A 22,088-nucleotide genomic window follows, 5' to 3' on the forward strand; every position below is an offset into this window, starting at 1 on the left:
TGTTCATTAAAATAACATCAAATTCATCAGAAATACAGTGTAGACATTGTTAATGTTGTAAATGACTGTTGCTGGAAACAGGTGATTTTTAATGGAATATCTACATAGGCTACAATGAGTGCGCTGAGAGTCGGGAAGCAAGTACAGGGAGTGAGTGTTTTAATAAATAAACAAAACAATAAACACGAAACACAAACAATGCACCGACATGAAACAGTCAAAAAAATACCTGAGGAAAGAACCAAGGGGAGTGACAGAAATAGGGAAGATAATCAAGGAGGTGATGGAGTCCAGGTGAGTGTCATGAGGCACTGGTGCGCTTGACGATGGTGACAGGTGTGCCGGATAATCAGCAGCATGATGACCTAGAGGCAGGAGAGGGAGTGTACGTGACATAGGCGTACAGAGGCCCATTCTCAGCAATTTTCACTCCTGTGTTCCAATGGCATGTTGTATTAGCTAATCCAAGTTTATCATTTTTATAGGCTAATTGATAATTAGAAAACCAATTTGCAATTATGTTAGCACAGCTAAGCAATAAAACAGGCCTTCTTTAGACTAGTTGAGTATCTGGAGCATCAGCATTTGTGGGTTCGATTACAGGCTCAAAATGGCCAGAACCAAAGCACTTTCTTCTGAAACTCGTCAGTCTATTCTTGTTCTGAGAAATGAAGGCTATTCCATGCGAGAAATTACCAAGAAACTGAAGATCTCGTTCAACACTGTACTACTCTCTTCACAGAACAGCGCAAACTGGCCCTAACCAGAATATAAAGAGTGGGGGGCCCGGTGCACAACTGAGCAAGAGTACAAGTACATTAGAGTGTCTAGTTTGAGAAACAGATGCCTCACAAGTCCTCAATTGGCAGCATCATTAAAAAGTACGTGCAAAACACCAGTCTCAACATCAACAGTGAAAAGGCGACTCCGGGATGCTGGCCTTCTTGGCAGAGTTGCAAAGAAAATGCCATATCTCAGAATGGCTAACAAAAATAAAAGATTAAGATGTGCAAAAGAGCACAGACACCGGACAGAGGAACTCTACACTCTATTTCTGATCAATTTGATGTTATTTTAATGGACAAAAAATATTGTGCTTTTCTTTAAAAAACAGGGACATTTCTAAGTGACCCTTCATCATAGCTGAAGGAATAGTAATATTCCACATGTATCACATATTACTTACTAACAAGAACGTTATCCTCAATGAAATGTAAAATGTATGATATGTAATATGTATCATATATTACTTATTAACAAGAATGTTATCCTCAATGAAATGCATTTTTTTATTTTAAAGCAATTCAAAAATTGTGGCTCAACTACAATAGTGTTGGATTGCCTGGTCAGGGATATTGGCGATAAATGACTTTTTAGTGATCCAGCCTCATCAATTATTAATGCTGAATGAAGACTGGGTGGATGCTGGATGCAGGTTTGTAGGATACTCTCCATAAGTCAGTCTAGCTATGGAAGAGATGTACAGTATACTGTCTTTCCGAGACGGCTGTCAGAAGATACTGCTGTTTAGGATACTTTAGTCCACTCGGAAGAATGGACATTTTTCACTAAGGTAGGCTACTGGTATCTTACTTTCTTATGTCTACAGTAGTTGTGTAAAGTCGTTTGATATCATGGTTTGTCAGAACATTTTTACAGAAAGAACGGTATTATACTGTATCTTCATTTGTGTTGCGTCTACTTATGTAAAGTTTGATATTATGGCTTGTGAGGACTCAATCGTTTGATGCTTGGGCTTTATGTTTAGTGAGGTGTTTTAGGGTTGTGCTAGTAAAACATAACATTTACCTTTTTGCATTATGTACACAAATTAAAATATACAGTTTAATGGAATGGCACAGTTATTCAGTATCTATCTGCTCCTCACTTGTACAGTCCTGTCAATTTGTTGCAGTACTTTCCCTTCATGTACTAAACCCAATGAAATGAACACTATTCATCTCTCTGGTTGTCTACTTTCCTCATCCCAGAGGCTCATTTCCTAAGAGCACTTCTTCTCTGTGTGTGTGTTCGTTTCTCTCTTCTCAGACTGGCGGGAAACTGGGCCATCTTATTGTCTCTCTCTGGTCTCTCATTTCAACACCACGGAGAGATGGAGCCCTTTGAATAGCCTGCCAATGCCCTGTCCTCCCTGCACTCAATGTGTGAGGAGGAGATAACATGAGAATGCACTATCTTCCACAAGACCCTTGCCCCTTCAGCCATTTTCTCATTTCACAGATTTGACCAGGAGGTGAAGTTGGCTTTTTAAGAGCTTTCAAGGCAAGTCCCCTGTCTACCTCCCGACTCCCTTCTCCCTAACTGACGAAGAGAGAGAGAATTCTCTCTCTTTTTCTATCATCTCCTCATGTCTTTTTTCTCTCGCCCAGAGCAGAAAGAGTGGGTTTGCTGACAGTTGTCTGAGGAGAGGAGAGAATGCACATGGGGCCTCTGGTTCTGGTTTATTGCTCCAGGGTAGCCGCGGCATATGTTGATGACGTGACGTCATACACAAAGGGCAAGGTGGGAGAATCAGTGTGCAGCAGCAGGGTTGCTCAACATGCAGGTTAGCCATGGGCTGAATGTACTGTAGCCCACCAACGGCGATGAATTAACAGAGTATTTTGATACTAGATAATTACTTTAGAATATGTTAATTTAACCATGTGGTACTCTAATGCTACGGCATAATTTGTGTCACAGTCTGTTTCTAACAGTATCAAATTGGTCTGACGCCAAAGATAGTGTTGTAACAGAAACAGTGTGTGTGCATGTGTGTGACTCCATTTGTGCGTGTGTATGTCTGTGTGTCTAGTACAACCAAGTCCGGTGTGTTATCTAGTGGAAATGAGCCAGACAAATCGCGGCCCTCCATCTCCAGCTCTCTCCAGTGGGCCTCTGGTCGAGAGCTAATCTGGGTCAGAATGCTAACTGCTGAGAATGGCCTGAGAGAGGCTCACTCACACATGAATCATTTCTCACGCCTCCCGTCTTCATTATGCTCGCCACTGTTGGAACCACAAAGCCTTTCATCTTTCTCTCTGACCCTAAAGGTAAATATCGAGATAACATTCTGGAAGCAGCCTGGCTCCCTATTCATAGTAGCATTCATCGCCCATCGCCCCCATCACAGAGACACTTTGGTGATGCTCCTTTGTTTGATCAGACCCTGCCCATACAGTGAAACTCATATCCACTTTCAACTGGCCACTGTGATGTGACAAATGTATGTCGACAGATCACTGTTCTCTCTCTCATTATAGTTATCTCTTTAATTGATATCAATGCGGTCAAAATGAGAAAGGCAATCTCCCTATCAAATCCAACATCACAGTGATACAGGCAGTTAATTATCAGTAGTTCAGTTGTCCAGGCTTGGCATACCTCCATTTGGTGGCCTTGAAAATATATGATACAACCTTTTAGCTCTGTCCCCGGCCAAATAGAAAGAAATGTAAAAAAAAAGAAAGAAAATAGAATACAGACCAATCCAATGTTGAACAACCCTCCTTACGATCGCGTTTCAATCATGGCTAGCACCGAGCTATCAGGAGTGCTTGTACTGCAGCCAGAGGACTGCCATTTGTTCCTAGTGTTTGAAGCCTGATTGCTCTGAAGCTAGCATCAATGAGCGACACATGTTCAATATTTTATGAGGAACCTATTCTAGAAGCTAGAACACCTGTGCAAGAACACCTGGTCCTTGCATGAAAAGGCCATGGTGGTAACGAATGGGAATTAATTTTAGGGTTTTGTACGTGGATCCAAATTACGCTGGACTTAGATTAAAGTGTCCTTCCTTGGAAATCATTAAAAAAATAGGCAGCAGCACTGTTGAGTTGGAAGCATCCAAAACACTATGGACTTCTGGCAGACATAGGGAGGCATAGGGATATGCAGGAGGCAGCGGTTTTGTTATTTCCTGTTCCAAGGGGTTGCTGCTCGCGAGGCACTCCACCAGGCCATTATGGGAGAACACCTGGAGCTGCACCACTGCCTCATTGGCTCCCATGAGGCGGTGGTGGCGGCGAGGGCCAGCTTGGACAGCGAGTCAGGGGGGAATACACACACAGTGCGCAAACACACACACAAACAGTGTGTCCAAGGGGAAACACACTCAGACTGCTGACAGCGGTGATAGGCCTGGAGCAGGAGGGGAGTGTGTGTGCATATCTATTTAAACCTTGGCACCGCTGTCCAACCTCTGGAGCTCCACACAGCCAGCCAGCCAGCCTGTCGTAACCTGCTACCGGTAGAACACAGCGTCTGGGCCCGGTGACGATGACCAGATCTGATAAGGTGTTGGCAGCTAAGTGAGCACAAAGCCATGTGCAGACGGACTGAGCAGCAAACAAGAGGGGTGCAGAATCATTGGAGCTGTGCCTGTAGTTTTAGTATAAGTTAGAATACGAGTTAGTGGAATACAAGTTAGTAGAACAGGAGTTGTGTCCTCTCAGGGTAGGGAACATGATTGACAATGTTGCAGCCTTGACAATTGTAGCCTTGTTACATGATGAAGTTGCTTTAAACTTTTTCATTTACCGCTCTAAAGAGGTATAAGGTACCAATAGTAATCCTCTTCGGTATGCTGCCTATGTTGATAATTCTGCATCTTTACAAAAGAGGTCTATATCTGACAGTCCATTAAGTCTTTGTAGATGATAGATTCTCATTGTGTGACAAATTACATAAGAATGCAGTAATTGGTAAACTGTTTTACCAATTTTAATTTGTTTAAATAAATTTAAAAAATCACTTCATAATGAAGGGAGTTATTATTCCTCGCTACATTACAATTTTGTTATCAACAGCAGCCTCCGGTGTTTCCCTCTTGAAAGAAACTGGCTGAAGGCCTGACACAAAGCAACTGCTGAATCCCTGCAAATCTGCAGGCTTAATTGATTATTTGTGCAGAGCTGTACGTCTGTGCAGGATACCCAGGGGAAATAATGTCAAACAGATAACAAGATCAAATGTGGGAGAACTGCTTTTTGCTGCCCATTTTATTAAAATGTATGTTCCCCTTTCTCATTCACAATGAGTTTTCCATTCCGATTTTCCCATTACACGAGGCGCGCCTCGTTTTTTAAAATGAAGTGTCGCTAAATTGGTAGGTTTAAAGTGATTTAGAACCGAAAGAAAAGTGTTTGTTAAGGTTTTTTTTTTTTTTTTTTTACTTATGAACAACACATCGAGAGACTCCAAGGTTGTTTCCACACTCCCAGAGGACAACATCTCATTTTCAAATATTCACTTCGTTATTCCATCTTCCTCAGTGCCCTGCTGCCGGTACCCTGTCTACTAAAGGAATGAATGAATTATGTTGATAGTACTGTACACAAACACTTTGAAAAGGTCGCTATTCTTGATTATTTTATTGCCTGAGCTTGTCAAATGCAGGTTTCAGAGATATTTCACTTTTGCTTTGACAGCTTACCCATTCTGTGTCGTGGTATCTTGAATATATAATTGTATTCCAGTGAGGTAAGTTCAGAGGAGTGGAGCCTTGTGGAATGCACATTTTGTTTCACTTCCATAAGTGATAGGTACAGTAGCAGACTTTCATAGGTAGCTATTAAACCATTTCAAACTGATTTGAGTGACCGCTACAGGGTGGCAGTGGTGCGGTTTCTTAGGTTCAATTTACACAGTGGGTCTTTAACAGCACCCACTGAAGAAGTCTGATGTGTCCTGCTGCAATGTTACAGCAGGGAGATAGGAGGACTGAGGGAGTGACTGACTGCCAGTAGCCCATTAAAACACACTGACCCCTACTATCTATATAATTACTTTAGTAAGTAGGCGATGATGTCAGTGTGTTAAAATAAAACACAAATATATATATTGATTAGATAATTATTCAACAACCTGAGGTTAGAATCACCTTTGGCAGTGATTATAGCTGCAAGTCTTTCTGGGTAAGTCTTTTCACACATGGATTGTGCAACATTTGCCAAATTTTCTTTTCAAAATTCTTCAAGCTCTGTTGTTGATCATTGCTAGAAAACCATTTAAGACTTGCCATAGATTTTCAAGCAGATTTAAGTTTAACTCTAACTTGGCTACATTCACTTGGTAAGGAACTCCAGTGTAGATTTGGTCTCATCCTTAATATTAGGGATAGGTGTTCCGAAAGCATACCATGCGATTATCTGAGGACAGCGCCCAGCAAACAAAACATTACAAACAGTAACCAGCCAAGTAGAGGAGTAACAAAAGTCAGAAATAGCGATAAAATGTATCACTTATCTTTGATGATCTTCATATGGTTGCACTCACAAGACTCCATGTTACACAATAAATGTTTGTTTTGTTCGATAAAGTCCCTCTTTATGTCCAAAAACCTCAGTTTTGTTGATGTGTTTTGTTCAGTATTCCATTGGCACAAAGCGCGGTCACAGCAAGCAGACGAAAAATCCAAAAAGTACCATAAAAATTTGTAGAAACTTGTCAAACGATGTTCATAATCAATCCTCAGGATGTTTTTGTCATAAATAATCGATAATATTTCAACCGGACAATATCTCCATCAATAGAAAAGGAAAAACAAGAATGCCCACTCCCGGTCATGCGCAGAAAACATATCACGGAAATTTTCACTGTCCACTCATTGAAAGTGGTGATTCTCCCTCATTTTTCAGAGTAAAAGCCTGAAACAATACCTAAAGACTCGCCACATGTAGTGGAAGCCATAGGGATTGTGAACTGGGTCATAAGTCTGTATGGTGGATAGGCTTTCGATGGAAAAACAGCCATTTCAAAATAATAGCTTTTCTTGGATGGATTTTCCTCAGGTTTCCGCCTGCCATATCAGTTCTGTTATACTCACAGACATTATTTTAACAGTTCTGGAAACTTCAGAGTGTTTTCTATCCAATACTCCCAAGCATATGCATATCCTAGCTTCTGGCTTTGAGTAACAGGCAGTTTACATAGGGCACCTTATTCATCCAAACTACTCAATACTGCCCCCGTTCCCAGAAAGGTTAATGATTGCAAGAATACCCATAACATGATGTAGTCACCACTATGCTTGAAAATATGGAGAGTGGTACAGTACTCAGTAATGTGTTGTATTGGATTTGCCCCAAACATAACACTTTATTGTATTGCAGTATTATTTTAGTGCCTTGTTGCAAACAAGATACATGTTTTCTGGGGCAATTAACAACACATTGAGCCTGTTTCTTCCGGCTCGGCAGAGATGGGTACACTGCCTGCTATGCTAGGTTAGATACACACAGACTGCTCAGGCAGTAGCAGCCAGCCAGCCAGACCATCCAACATAATTTCTGTGCTCCCCATATTGTACTGTCTTTAGTCATCCTATTTAGCTAGGCTAGCCTGGCTAAGTATGCTGCGGAGCTGTCTGACAAAATAATTTAGCTAGTTCTTCAAAGTACATAAGGCATACATACTGTACTTTCACAAACTGTCTCTAACCCTCACTCTTTCGGTCTATACGGTCTGTGTGTATCTAACCTAACTTTGAAGGCGTAAGTGTATCCGATAACATTATGATCTATATTTTTCGTAGCTGTCTATTTACTACCACAAACAGTTGCTGGCAGTAAGACCGCATGCAAACAAGAAAATGCTCTTCCAGAGGTGGCTCTCCTAGTGGCCTAGTGAATGCAGGAATATGTCTACCTAATTTCTATCAGCATGTCACGTGTGCAACTACAGGTGAAAATACTATAGTTTACCTTAACTGTACACACAGAAACGCAAAATAGCTCTCCCTCGCGTTCATTGACATTTTCAACATCTCCCTGGTCCTGTCTGTAATACCGTCTGTACAGGTTTCAGGCAGACCACTATAGTTCCTTTGCCCAAGAACGCCAAGGTAATCTATCTAAATGGCTATCGCCCCGTAGCACTCAGATCTGTAGCCATGAAATGCTTTGAAAGGCTGGTCATGGCTCACATCAACACCATCATCCCAAACACACAGGACCCACTCAAATTCGGAATACTGCCCCAACAGATCCACAGATGATGCAATCTATATTGCACTCCACACTGCCATTTCCCACCTGGACTAGAGAAACATCTATGTGAGAATTCTGTTCATTGACTACATCTCAGCGTTCAACACCATAGTGCCCTCCAAACTCATCACTAAGCTAATGACTCTGAGTCTGAACACCTCCCTCTGCAACTGGATCCTGGACTTTCTGATCCAAGGTGGTGAGGGTAGGCAATATCACATCCACCCCGCTGACCTTCAACATGGGGGCCCCTCAGTGATATGTGCTTAGTCTCTTCCTGTACTCCCTTTTCACCCACAACTACGTGGCCGCACACAACATCAGCAAGACAAAGGAGCTGATCGTGGACTACAGGAAACAGGGTCGAACCCACCGCCATTCACATCGACGCGGCTGTGGTGGAGCTGGTCGAGAGCATCAAGTTCCTTGGTGTCCACATTACTAAGGATCTGTCATAGACTGTTCTCTCTGCTACCGCACAGGAAGTGATACCGATACACGAAGTCTGGAACCAACAGGACCCTGAAAAGCTTCTACCCCAAGCCATAAGACTGCTAAATTGTTTGTCCGAGTAGCTATTTGGTTAGCTATTTAACTATCTGCATTGACCCTTTTTGCACTAACTTTTTTAAATCGTCACATACTGTATGCTGCTGCTACTGTTTAATATTTGTTACTTTATTCCTAGTTATATATACCCCAATTTATCTCGTACCTCTGCACATCGACTCAGTACTGGTATATAAGTTAACATTACTCATTGTGTATTTATTATTACGTGTTTTACTTTTGGGAAGGGCCCATGAGTAAGCATTTCCCTGTTAGTCTACAACTGTTTACGAAGCATGTGACAAATAACATTTTATTTCATTGAATAGGTTCATTGTAGTTAATTACCACATTTCTGCTCTGAACCAAGTTGAATATTTGCTTCTTGAAAACTACAACTCCCTTCAGCCCAGCGTCCCACAAAGTTATTGACTTGATTTCTCTCTAGAGATAGATACAGCGCGTTGGGCTCACAAAAAAAAACAACGGCGGGCGTTTGTTTAATAAGTTGTTTAATAACCCCAAAAAATTCAATAAAATCTGTTTATTGCTCAGCACTAAAGCACAGTGATAACACATGAATCTGTTGTATAAATAAACAACATATCTAACATTGAATTCCCATTTGAACTTTGCTGTGCTGTTGAAAGCGCAGTGATAGATATTAGGGTAGCAAAAATGTGACATTGGTTTTTCATTGGAATTTGGTTTGTTAGATGGTTGACAGCATATTGATAACACATTGGAGATTCAACTCACTTGTGGCTGTCTATTTCAGTGTGTGAATACACAGTAAGTTGTAATGTCATTGATCAACGTTTCACCCAATCATCCATGTTGAAATGCTGTTGTGTGCCCGGTCGGAAGCACCCATAAGTACTGCACTATATAAGGAATAGGGTGCCATTTGGGATGCAGTTAAACAGCCAGTACTGACCCAACCTGCATTATGAGGATACCAACTCCAGCACTCATGTGTGAGAGAGAATACTTTACCACCTAGCCAGCATGAAGCAGAGAAAATAAAATTGCCCAGTTGTGTAATTGTAGTATTCTGTCCTCAGTGGCCCAGGAAACATATATTTTTCTCTCCCCACTGTCATTTTCTTACTTTCCCTTAATAACATAGTTTTACAAAAAAAAGACTGAAAGAGGCTTCACAATGTTTGCCAGTGTGGCATTTAGCTGTAGCTGACTATTTAAAAAAAAAAAAAAATTACCCCCCTTTTTCTCCCCAATTTCGATCTTGTCTCATTGCTGCGACTCCCCAACGGGCTCAGGAGGGAGAGGCAAAGGTCGGGTCATGCGTCCTCCGAAACATGACCCGCCAAACCGTGCTTTTTAACACCCACCCGCTTAACCTGGAAGCCAGCTGCACTAATGTATCAGAGGAAACAACGTTGCCCGACACCCGTCCACAAGGAGTCGCTTGAGCGTCATGAGCGAAGTAAACCTGTAAAGGGAGGGAGGGAGGGATTTGAAAGTGACAAGCTTAAAGTGTAGTTTAAGAGAGCTACTTGTTTGGCTCAAGATTATATTTTTTAATATTAATAGAACTCTTGGCTACTAACTAATTGATTAGTTAGTGATTAGTTAACAAGCTGGATGGCCGGTAGTCTAGCGGTAAGAGTGTTGGGCCAGCAACCGAAAGTTCTCAACTGAGAGTTTTCCCAAGCCGACTAGGTGGAAAATCTGTTGATGAGCCCCTGAGCAAGGCACTTTAACCTAGTTGCTTTGGATAAGAGCATCTGGTAAATTATTATTTTACTGTTGGCAGGTGTTTCTTGAGGCTAACGTCATAATTCATATGACTAGGATGAAGGTCCCATCAATTCCTATTATTTTATATTATTTTGTTGAATACCTTTCCTATTTTCTATTTCCCTTTTTATACACCTTCACAGTTGGCTTTTACAGTACATGTGGACATATACCAATGTTGCAATGAAAGGGGAGTTGTCTTTTCAAAAGTTTTCAGCTCTGTAATCCATAATTATGCAAAAGTGCAAAAGCATCAACAGCATACGCATAACCAATACCACTGATGACTGAATAAATAGCCTACAAAGAGACAGGATGTGTGTGTAGATCCAGAACAGAGAGGTATTGACCAGCCCTTTTCCCAGGTGAGGCAGGCTCCCAGTGCCCGATGTGTGTGTGAGTATTGAACTAAGCTTAGAGCTAGTTTGTATTCCATTAAGCATCTCTGGGGCTTTGTAGCAGTGGCAGAAAAGAGTTAGCTGATGCCCAATTGCAGTCTATAAATTATAATTGTCTATTTCTTTGCGTGTTAATCTTTGTATTCTCTGATCTATCTCTGGTGGTACTCGTTGTATTCCACTATAATACATTTTTTTTTGCAAGTACCATGTTATTTTGAAAATAGCATTTTCCCACTATGCACTATGATCAGGAAGAGTGGAACTAATCTGATTGCTTGAAAGAAAAAGAAAATGATTCATGACCCCTCCACCTGATGGCAGTCTATAGGCCGAGCCCGTCTCAAGAACTATATGTTCCATCTCAACGTGTTGCTACACAGCTTGATAATGTACCTTTCCACCTGTGTTTCCCTGCAGATCCCAGTGAGAGTGTCTCCATCATGAGGCTGGTGTGGAAGTCCTTGGACAAGATGAGGTGTTTCCGTAAACGCTCCACCATCCCCTTCCTGGGGGTCCTGATCACCTGTCTACTCTTCCTCAATCTGTACATTGAGGATGGGTATGTGCTGGTGAGTCTTTATCTACGGCATCCAGATTAGAACGTTTTGTCTGATAACTGACAAATTCCTAATATGGATGCCATATCATTCACTTAAAGGGGCAATACGCAATTGAAACAGTAACAAAGTGTAACCCCCGTCCCTGTTTTGGTAAAAAGCTGAGGGATGGGGCTGGAGTAATGTAACCACTCTCAAATTCATTGACAGAGATATGGATGCAAGGACTGACCATCCATAAGTATAGTTTTAACCATGTTCTGAGGGTTTATAGTTTTTTTTTTTTTTACGTATACTTGTTTACAAACATTGGCATAAAAGAGGCTTACATTGTTGGTTCTGATGGGGTACGACAGTTAAACTAAGTTAATGATGAGCCATTAGTAGGTTGTTTTCTTTAAGAATCAATGGGTAGATATCATTCATTTATAAGTCCAAAAATGTATGTAGCAACTGCCGAATGCCTCTTTTAAGTCATCCAAACTCAAATATATGGAGAAGCCATCTAAAAACTTGGAATTAGATGGTGCCTGTCTTTCACATACATTTGGAATTGAGAAATGCAGATTTCCACTACTAATGGCATAGAATAGTATCCGCGTTAGTCCACTTTTTTAGGTAGGACAACATCTGACTGAATTGTATTTTGGGGTGTACCGGCCTGTTGTACCACCCCCCTCCTCTTAAATAAAACAGCATAATTTTCATCCAAGAGTTTACTCTTGTATTTAACCATGTTGTCCCTTTTTATAGTTTCTTGTTTTCAGAGCCAAAGGATTTATTTCTTATTCATGATTCCATCAAATCTTGGTGATCATAACACATTATCTGTATTTGTTATTTAAATTATGAGGGGGGGTGTGCATATTTTCAATGATCTGGTGCTCTCACGAAGTACCATATCCATGGCAATGTCAATATTAATATCAATGGTCTTAGAAATGTGAGAAATGTTCCAAGGAGATGAATTGACTTTGCTGCGTTTGTTTGTACAGTAGCTGGGATCAAATCAAGTCAAAGTTTATTTGTAGACCTTACTTACAGGCCCTGACCAACAGAGATGAGATGAGACTTTGGTTTGTTTTGGCATTCACAATGTGAAGTCGTCTCATCTCATCCGATCTGTCGTCTTTGTTCTGCGTTGCAGGAGGAGGACAAAAGGCAACTGAGAGAAACGTCCATGCATCCTTCAAACTCTGAGAGATATGTTCACACCTTTAGAGAGCTCACAAATTTCTCTGGAACCATAAACGTCACATATCGTTACCTCGCCGGAACCCCTTTGCCTCGAAAGAGTGAGTGTATCATAGCATGTAGTGTGTAATTCATTGACTGTCATTGCATATTGTTTTATTAACAATGTCAAATTAGACACGAGAAATACATTGTAAAAACGTGTTTAAATAATTGAGTCATACATTCATTAATACAATACATTCATACAATGTTTGTATCCCGAAGGCAGTTGTAAAAAAATTTAAGTCATCTTTTAATGCACAGCGAAATAATATTTATGTTTTCGTTTACAGAATATCTAACCATTGGACTGTCGTCCGTCAAAAGAAAAAGAGGGAATTACCTGATGGAGACGATCAAATCCATTTTCGACCAGTCCAGTTATGAGGAGCTGAAAGAGATTGTGGTGGTGGTTCACCTGGCGGACTTTGACCTGGCCTGGTGTGAAAACCTGGTGCAGGACATCTCCAGGAAGTTTGCCCACCACATCATCGCTGGACATCTCCTGGTGATCCATGCCCCTGAAGAATACTACCCATCACTGGATGGGCTGAAAAGGAACTACAACGACCCAGAGGACAGGGTACGCTTCCGCTCCAAGCAGAACGTGGACTACGCCTTCCTTCTCAACTTCTGCACCAACCTCTCAGATTTTTACATGATGCTGGAGGACGATGTGCTCTGCTCACGGAACTTCTTAACATCCCTGAAGAAGGTGGTCACCTCCAGGGAAGGCTCCTACTGGGTGATGCTGGAATTCTCCAAGCTTGGCTACATAGGGAAGCTCTACCACTCAAGAGACCTTCCGCGCCTGGCCCACTTCCTGCTCATGTTCTACCAGGAGATGCCTTGCGACTGGCTCCTTATTCACTTCCGGGGCCTGTTGGCCCAGAAAGATGTGATCCGCTTCAAGCCCTCTCTGTTCCAGCACATGGGCTACTACTCCTCATATAAGGGAGCAGAGAACAAGTTGAAGGATGATGACTTTGAAGAGGACTCTATTGATATCCCTGACAACCCTCCTGCCAGCCTGTACACTAACATTAATGTATTTGAAAACTATGACGCCACCAAGGCTTATAGCAGTGTGGACGAATACTTTTGGGGGAAACCCCCCTCTACCGGAGACTTCTTTGTCATAGTATTTAACAAATCAACTAAAATAAGCAAAATCAAAATCTTGACAGGAACAGACGATCGTCAGAATGATATCCTGCACCATGGAGCTCTGGAAGTAGGAGAGAAGCTGGTGGGGACAAAGAGAGGAAGGCAGTGTTCTTCCTACATCACGTTAGGGGAGTTTAAAAATGGCAACATAGACGTTCAAGACGTGGACCACAAGATTGCCTTTGCCATTGAGTGTGTTCGTATTGTGGTGACTGCCAGTCAGAAAGAATGGCTGATTATTAGGAGTATAAGCTTGTGGACTACACAACCCCCCAGTCAATGATAACAACACAAAAACTATCATCATACCATGTAGGCAACAGTTGGTTTACTAATTCATTTGATAATGTATTCATTTATTTACGTATTAATGTATTTATTTATTGTTGCATGTGTTAATTTATTGAATTAATTATTTTACACATTTACTTATTTCATTTTATAGTATATGTATTTATATTTGTATCTACAAATCAATCTAGAGTTTTTATATTTGAAAGTATACTTTATTGCTTTTTACAATTATGGAAAAATGTTTAATGATTGTCTGACTAACCACTTTTATGGACGTTGACCCGTTTTTATGGATGTGAGATCATGGGAAATATCTGTTGGCTATTGTACTCATGTTGTACATCTTATTATTATTTATGTTTCTCAGTGTCTTTCCACATCAAAAGTAGCCTCTGGACTTGAACAGTGTTGATTAAGAAATCACACACCTGCAGACAAGTATAGACTTGGGAACATAGCATTACTCCAAATGTTCTTGCTATCAACAAATAGCCCCATTCACCCCTTTCCAAAGTTATCGTCATCCTTTACATCTTACCCTACAAGCATTATGATGGTCATTATGTCTGCGAATATCCATTCCATCCCTCCTATTAAGGCTGGCGTGTTATTAGAGAGTTGGAGCGAGCTCTGCAAAAGTATTTCCCTGGCACTGTATGTTCCATCAGAGCCGCTGACAGGAGAACAATGTTTGTTTTCACCCATCTTCTCTAACATCTCAGATTGGAGCGCACAGTAATGAATGGGGTGGAACTGATAGTTGACTTTTTTTTGGTCACCACAGCACACTTTTACCGGAGTAACGGTCTGTGTTAGGAGCGCTCTCTGCTCGCTACACCAGCAAACAACAACACCCCTGGAGCTAGGGTCTCAAGTAAATTCACTCTCTTTTCCCAATGATGTGCTCTCAGGCACTAAAGGATCTTCTCTTAGAATGTTTCTGTAATATAGAAACAAATCAACTTTATTTACTCTGTGTGGTAACCGTGGGCCATGGTATACTAAAATCAAATTGTATTTGTCACACGCATCGTAGACAACAGGTGTAAGACTACCAATGAAATACTTACTTACGGGTCCATTTCCAACAATGCAGAGTTAAAGACAAGATTTTTTTAAAATAAAAATAGTGACACGAGGAATAAATACACAATGAATAACAAATATGAATAAAGAGTAAACATAACATGGCTATATATAGGAAGTAGAAGATATCATGGCTATATACAGGGAGTACCAGTACCGAGACGATGTTCAGGGATAAAAGGTCATTGAGGTAGCTTCAGAATGTACTGTACTGTACTGTACATATACAGTGCCTTCGGAAAGTATTCAGACACCTTGACTTTTTCCACCTTTTTTTAGGTTACAGCCTTATTCTAAAATTGAATCAATTGTTTTTTTCCTCAATCTATACACAGTACCCCATAATGACAAAGCAAAAATATGTTTGTAGAGATTTTGGCAAATTTATAAAAATAAAACAATTTGAAATACTACATTTACATAAGTACCCTTTACTCAGTACTTTAGATGCTTTTTGGGAAACTCGAAGCGGGCTGTCATGTGCTTTTTAATGAGGAGTGGCTTCCGTCTGGCTACTCTACCATAAAGGCCTGATTGGTAGAGTGCTGAAGTGATGGCTGTCCTTCTGAAAGTTTCTCCCATCTCCACATAAGGAACTGTAGTGCTCTGTCAGAGTGACCTCCCTGACCAAATCAATTACAATTTTTTTGGTCACATACACATATTTAGCAGATGTTATATTGCGGGAATCCTTTCTCCCCCGATTGTTTAGTTTGGCCAGGCGGCCAGCTCTAGGAAGAGACTTTGTTGTTCCTAACATCTTCCATCTAAGAATGATGGAAGCCACTGTGTACTTGGGGACCTTCAATGCTGCAGAAATGTTTTGGTACCCTTCTCCAGATCTGTGCCTCGACACAGTCCTGTCTCGGAGGTCTACGGACAATTCCTTCGACCTCAGGTGTGTGCCTTTCCAAATCATGTATAGTCAATTGAATTTATCACAGGTGGACCAATCAAGTTGTAGAAACATCTCAAGGATGATCAATGGAAACAGGATGCACCTGAGCTCAATTTCGAGTCTCATAGCGAATGGTCTGAATACTTATGTAAATAAGGTATTTCCGTTTTTTATTTTGAATACACTTGCTAACATTTCTAAGAACCTGTTTTGTCATAATGGGGTATTGTGTGTAGATTGATGAGGATTTTTTGTCATTTAATACATTTTGGAATGAGGCTGTAATGTAAGAAAATGTGGAAAAAGTCAAGGGTGCTGAATACTTTCCGAAGGCACTGTAAGTAGGGGTAAAGTGACTAGGCAACAGGTAGATAATAGACAGTAGCGTGTGTGTGTGTGTGTGCGTGTGTGTGTGTGTTTGTTGTGTGTGTGTACAGTGCCTTCAGAAAGTATTCATCCCACACATTTTGTTGTGTTACAGCCTGAATTCAAAATGAATTTAAATTATCTCACCCATCTACACACACTGCCCCATATTAACAAAAGGGAAAGCATGTTTTTATCAATTGTAGCAAATGTATTGAAATACAGAAATATCTAATTTACATAAGTATTCACACCCTTGAGTTAATACTTTTTGTAGAAGCACCTTTGGCAGTGTCTCTAAGAACTTTCCACACCTGGATTGTGCAACATTTGTCCATTATCCTTTTTTTTAATCAACCATTTAGCTCTTTATTTAGCCATCTTACAAATAAAACATTATTACTTCATCAAAAATGTGAATAACTCACCACAGGTTAATGAGGAGGGTGTGCTTGAAAGGATGCACATAACTCTGCAATGTTGGGTTGTATTGGAGAGAGTCTCAGTCTTAAATCATTTTCCACACACAGTCTGTGCCTGCATTTAGTTTTCATACTAGTAAGGGCCGAGAATCCACTCTCACATAGGTACTTGATTGCAAAGGGCATCAGTGTCTTAACAGCGTGATTTGCCAAGGCAAGGAACTCTGAGCGCAGCCCAATCCAGAAATCTGGCAGTGGCCTCTGATTAAATTCAATTTTCACAGAACCGCTTGTTGCAATTTCGATGAGGCTCTATTGTTCAGATATCGGTAAGTGGCCTGGAGTTAGGGCATGAAAGGGATAACGAATCCAGTTGTTTGTGTCGTCCGTTTCGGGAAAGTACTTGTGCACCCAGCCCACTCAGGTGCTTCGCTATATCACATTTGACATTGTGCGTAAGCTTGAGTGCATTTGCACACAATAAATCATGCAATGAGGGAAAGACCTGTGTGTTGTCCTTGTTAATGCAAACAGAAAAGAGCTCCAACTTCTTAACCATAGCCTAAACTTTGTCCCGCACATTGAATACAGTTGTGGAGAGTCCCTGTAATCCTACATTCAGATCATTCAGGCGGGAAAAAGCATCACACAGATAGAAACTCATCATCCTGCAAGCGTTCAGACAAGTGAAAATGATGGTCGGTAAAGAAAACTTTAAGCTCGTCTCTCAATTCAAGAAAACGGGTCAATACTTTGCCCCTTGATAACCAGCGCACTTCTGTATGTTGTAAAAGGGTTACATGGTCGTTGCCCATATCATTGCAGAATGCAGAAAATACACGATAGTTCAGCGGCATTGCTTTAACAAAGTGAACATTTTTCACTGTAGTGGCCAAAACATCTTGCAAGCTGTCAGGTATTTCCTTGGTAGCAATAGCCTCTCGGTGGATGCTGCAGTGTACCCAAGTGGTGTCGGGAGCAACTGCTTGTACGCCCGTTACCACTCTACTATGTCTCCCTGTCATGGCTTTTGCGCCATCAGTACAGATACCAAAACATCTTGACCACCAAAGTCCATTTGATGTTCCAAAGCTGTCCAGTACTTTAAAAATATCCTTTCATGTTGTCCTGGTTTCCAGTCGTTTGTAGAAGAGGACGTCTTCCTTAATTGACCCCCCATAAACTTAACAGACATATACCGGAAGCTGTGCCAGGCCCACCACATCTGTTGACTCATCCAGCTATAACGCATATGATTCACTAGCTGGTTTGCGAAGCAGTAATTGTTTCAAAACATCTCCTGCCATGTCACTGATGCATCGTGCAACAGTGTTGTTTGATGGAGATATTGTCTGTATAGTTTTTTGGGCCTTTCCCCCAGCATTGCCCCAGCCATATCTGCGGCAGCAGGAAGAATGAAGTCCTTCAGAATAGTATAGTGCTTGGCTGTCCTAGCCACTCGGTAGCTCACCATATAAGACACTTCTAGCTCCTTCTTATTAATGGTATCTGTTGCTTTTATACATGTCTTACTACTCAAAAGTTGTCTTTATTCTCGCTCAAAAAACTCCCGTGGCTTATTTTTCAAATCATGTTTTGTTTCTAAATGTCTGCGCAAGAGTGAAGGTTTCCTACGAGAGAGTAATGGTTAATGTGATTGGATGTTAATTATTTGACTAGGCTAGTTGTACTTGACATTGTGTTGTTATTTGGCTGAAACCTAGATGGTTCAATTGGCAGTGAAACGAGGCTTCTCAGAGGCGAGAAAAGAATCTCACCCAAATGTATAGCCCCATTGGAAAATATATATATATATATATATTTGAATGTGAATCACATTTTTATTTGGCGTATCCCTGACAGCATTGCACGTACCCCTGGGGGTATGCGTACCCCAGTTTGAGAATACCTGTGATAGAAAGCCTGACCTCTCCCCTCTCTGGACCCCAGGTGACTGAGGCCCATATGAGGAAGGAAGTGCAACTGCCAACACCAAACTCCAAAGGGATATATTCTAATAATAAGAGTTTAACAGTTTTAGAGAGGGGGGGTGAGTGCCTACTCCAACTACGGCAGGGTGGCCACACGCCTCCCTGTGGATGGGCGACGCTGTTTGAGACAGTTGGAGCTCTGTCCCTATTGTGGGGGCAATGTCCCAACTGTGTCTGGTACGTCCCAACACGGAATCCTCGAGAGCAGAAGGATGGCCCTGTGATCATCTCTCTCCTGGGTTAGGCTTGAGATATCCATCATCACTTTCCTCCATACCTTTTTTTGGAATCGATTTCACTCATCTATTGTTTCCTACAGCTCTAGTGGATTCCAGTGCCGTGGAGAATTTTATTAACCAGGCTCTTGCCTCCTCCTGCACATCTCCTCATACCCGCTCTCCTCTCTGTTTCTCGTCCAAGCGTTGGATATGCGACCATTGGGATCCAGCACTATTACGCATGTAATAGCACCAGGAAAGCCTTCCCTTCCTCATCACCTACACACCGATGCACAAAGTCATCCTCGGCCTCCCGTGGCTGCAACAACAATGTCAACTCAAGTTAAGTATGTACTCAATCTAAATCTCCCCAGCACACTCCAGCAGGTAAACTTCTTCCCCTTCCCATCCCCGGTCTCATCTGTCCATTGATTTCGTCACTGATCTCCCCTCTGATGGTTTCACCACCATTTTGGTGGTTGTGGACAGATTCCCCAAATCATGCCGCTTCATCCCTCTCTGGTCTCCCTACCGCTCTCCAGGTTGCTGAGGCACTGTTCCAGCAGGTCTTTCGTCAGTATGGCCTTCCGGAGGATATCGTCTCCGATTGTGGCCCCCAATTCACATCACATGTATGGAAGGCTTTCATGGAGAAGCTGGGGGCCTCAATCTAACTGGCAGGTGCAGAGGATGAATCAGGAGCTGGGAGGTTCATGAGGAGTCACTGCCAGAACCGGCAGGGGGAGTGGGCCCAACCTTGGGCTGAATACATCCAGAATTCCTTGTGACACCCTTCCACTGGTCTGACTCCCAGTGTGTTCTGGGTTATCAGCTGGCCCTGGCTCCGTGGACTCCAAGCCAGACCGAAGCTGTTGCGGTGGACGAGTGGATCAGGGGCACAGAAGAGGTATGGAACGATGCCCACGTGAGAGTCCAGCGCCCTGCCTGCTGTCAGAAAGAGCAGGTGGATCACCACCACTGTGAAGCTTCCATCCTGGCTCTCCACCGGGTTTGGCTCTCCACCGGGTTTGTGGGGTCGTTCAAGGTATCTAAAGGGTCAATGAGGTAACTTTCAGATTACAACTCCCCACTTTCCCTCCTCATGCCGGTGGTTCCTGGTCCCCTAGCTGATCCCGTGCCCCACGACACCCCTTCAACTCCCTTGGACATCGAGGGGAGCCCTGCCTATGCCGTCAGTTCTCTCCTGGACTCCCGACATTGTGGGGGTCGGCTCCAGCACCTGGTGGACTGGGAGGGGTATGGTCCAGAGGAGCGGTGCTGGATTCCGGTGGACGACACTGTAGATCCCAACATCATCCGAGAATTCCACCTTCGCCGAATGACCCGCTCCTCTCCCTTGGGGCCGTCCTCCTGGAGGGGGGGTACTGTCATGTTTACTCCCCGGTCTCGACAATTACGCACATCTGTGCCCCATCAAACCTGAGCTGTGTTCGAATACCCATACTAACATACTGTATACTACATACTTAATGAGTATATACTATATACTATTAGTTAATTTTAGTATACTGTAAATGAACGGTATCCTTTCAGTTGAGCGTACTAGCGTTTCGCTGTCTATCGGAAGTTGATGCTGTTGCTATGCAACCTCTTGCTAGCTTGTTAGCATAACACATTTCTAGCTATACTTCGGGTGTGTTCGGAAATTCAATCTGGAGTCCAGGGTGCGCTCGTATATTAAGGGCGTTGTCAGATTGCCCGTTCATAAATTCTGAGTGTTTTGCTCTTGGAGAGTTCAGAGCGCAGACTGGAAGCTCTGGCTGAGGGATAGAGTTGATCCGAGTGTTCTGACCTCACAATGGCAGTTAAGCTGTATGGCTAACTTGCTAGCTACTTCCAGACACAAATGAGAGAACACCTTGTTTTGTATTGGTCTACGTTCATTATTATTAAACTCACTAACTACACTTGCTTCCTGACTCCCTGTGTCAACGTTGAATCTGTGTTTGAAATTTACTGCTCGACTGTGGGATACAATTATATACAATTATTTGTATGTGGGGTTCAGAGATGCGGTAGTCATTCAAAAATCACGTTGAACACTTGCACACGGTGAGTCCATGCAACTTATTTGAATTGTTAAGCAAATTTTTTACGCCTGAACTTATTTAGGCTTGCCATAACTGTCACATCTGCTCTTGCAACGCCCTCTACTGCTCATCCTGTGTCTCCTTGACCTGCCCCCACTCCCCCAGTACTCTCTCCCTCTCTCTCTGTGTGATTATGTGCACAGAGACAGGTGTGCTGGAGTCAGAGCAGATCCCCACCAGCTGCAACCTGTTCCATAATTAAGACCTCTACAAATACTCAGCCCTGCCACTTTCACGCTGCCAGCTCGTAATCTCTGCTCAGTCAGTATACGGTTCTAGCCGTTTGTTACTATTCAGATCCTATTGACGCTGTTTTCGTCTCTGCTACAGTTCTGCCCGCTCTGACTCTGGTCCCTGTCTCCAATCCATTGTCTCGACCATCCTTCTACTCTGTCCTGGATTCCCCACTCTACTACTCCCTGTCAGGAAGTCCAGGATCCAGTTGTAGAGGGAGGTGTTCAGTCCCAGGGAATTTAGCTTCGTGATTAGCTTTGAGTATATTGTGGTGTTGAACTCTGAGCTTTAGTCAATGAACAGCATTCTCACGCAGGTGTATCTTCTCTGGAATGCAAAAGAGGTTGCGTCATCTGGTGAGGTGTGTGAATTGGAGTGGGTCCATCGTGTCTGGGACAATGGTGTTGATGTGATACATTTCAAAGCATTTCATGGCTACAGATGTGTGTAGTCATTCAGAAAAGTTACCTTGGTGTTCTTGGGCACAAGGACTATGGTGGCCTTCTTGAAACATGTTGGCATTACAGACTGGCTCAGGGAGAGGTTGAAAATGTCAGTGAAAACACTTGCCAGCTGGTCAATGCATGCTCTGAGTATGGCCTTGTGAATGTTAAACTTTTTAAAGATCTTACTCACATCGGCTATGGAGAGTGTGATCACGTAGTAGTCCGGAACAGATGGTGCTCTCACTCAGGGTTCAGCATTCTTCAGCGATACGCCATCCCATCTGGTTTGTGCTTAGTGGGACCATCAATTTTTTTTCAACTGGACAATGACCCAGAACACACCTCCATGCTGTGTAAAGG

At 42.4% G+C, this 22,088-nt stretch overlaps 1 protein-coding gene across 2 annotated transcripts in view; it reads left to right on the forward strand.

Moving 5' to 3' along the window:
* Window positions 1-15,048, forward strand: part of LOC112252660 (alpha-1,3-mannosyl-glycoprotein 4-beta-N-acetylglucosaminyltransferase C) — a 199,079-nt gene extending 184,031 nt beyond the window's left edge. For both annotated transcript variants that reach the window (XM_024424099.2, XM_024424098.2), the window contains exons 4-6: window positions 11,120-11,271; window positions 12,407-12,554; window positions 12,789-15,048. In XM_024424099.2, the coding sequence (XP_024279867.2) occupies window positions 11,143-11,271; window positions 12,407-12,554; window positions 12,789-13,945 (1,434 nt within the window). In that variant the 5' untranslated portion in view covers window positions 11,120-11,142 and the 3' untranslated portion in view covers window positions 13,946-15,048. The remainder of the gene's footprint in view (window positions 1-11,119; window positions 11,272-12,406; window positions 12,555-12,788) is intronic.
* Window positions 15,049-22,088: the final 7,040 nt, after the last annotated feature.

Source organism: Oncorhynchus tshawytscha, linkage group LG06 (assembly GCF_018296145.1).
Source record: "Oncorhynchus tshawytscha isolate Ot180627B linkage group LG06, Otsh_v2.0, whole genome shotgun sequence".
Taxonomy (NCBI): domain Eukaryota; kingdom Metazoa; phylum Chordata; class Actinopteri; order Salmoniformes; family Salmonidae; genus Oncorhynchus; species Oncorhynchus tshawytscha.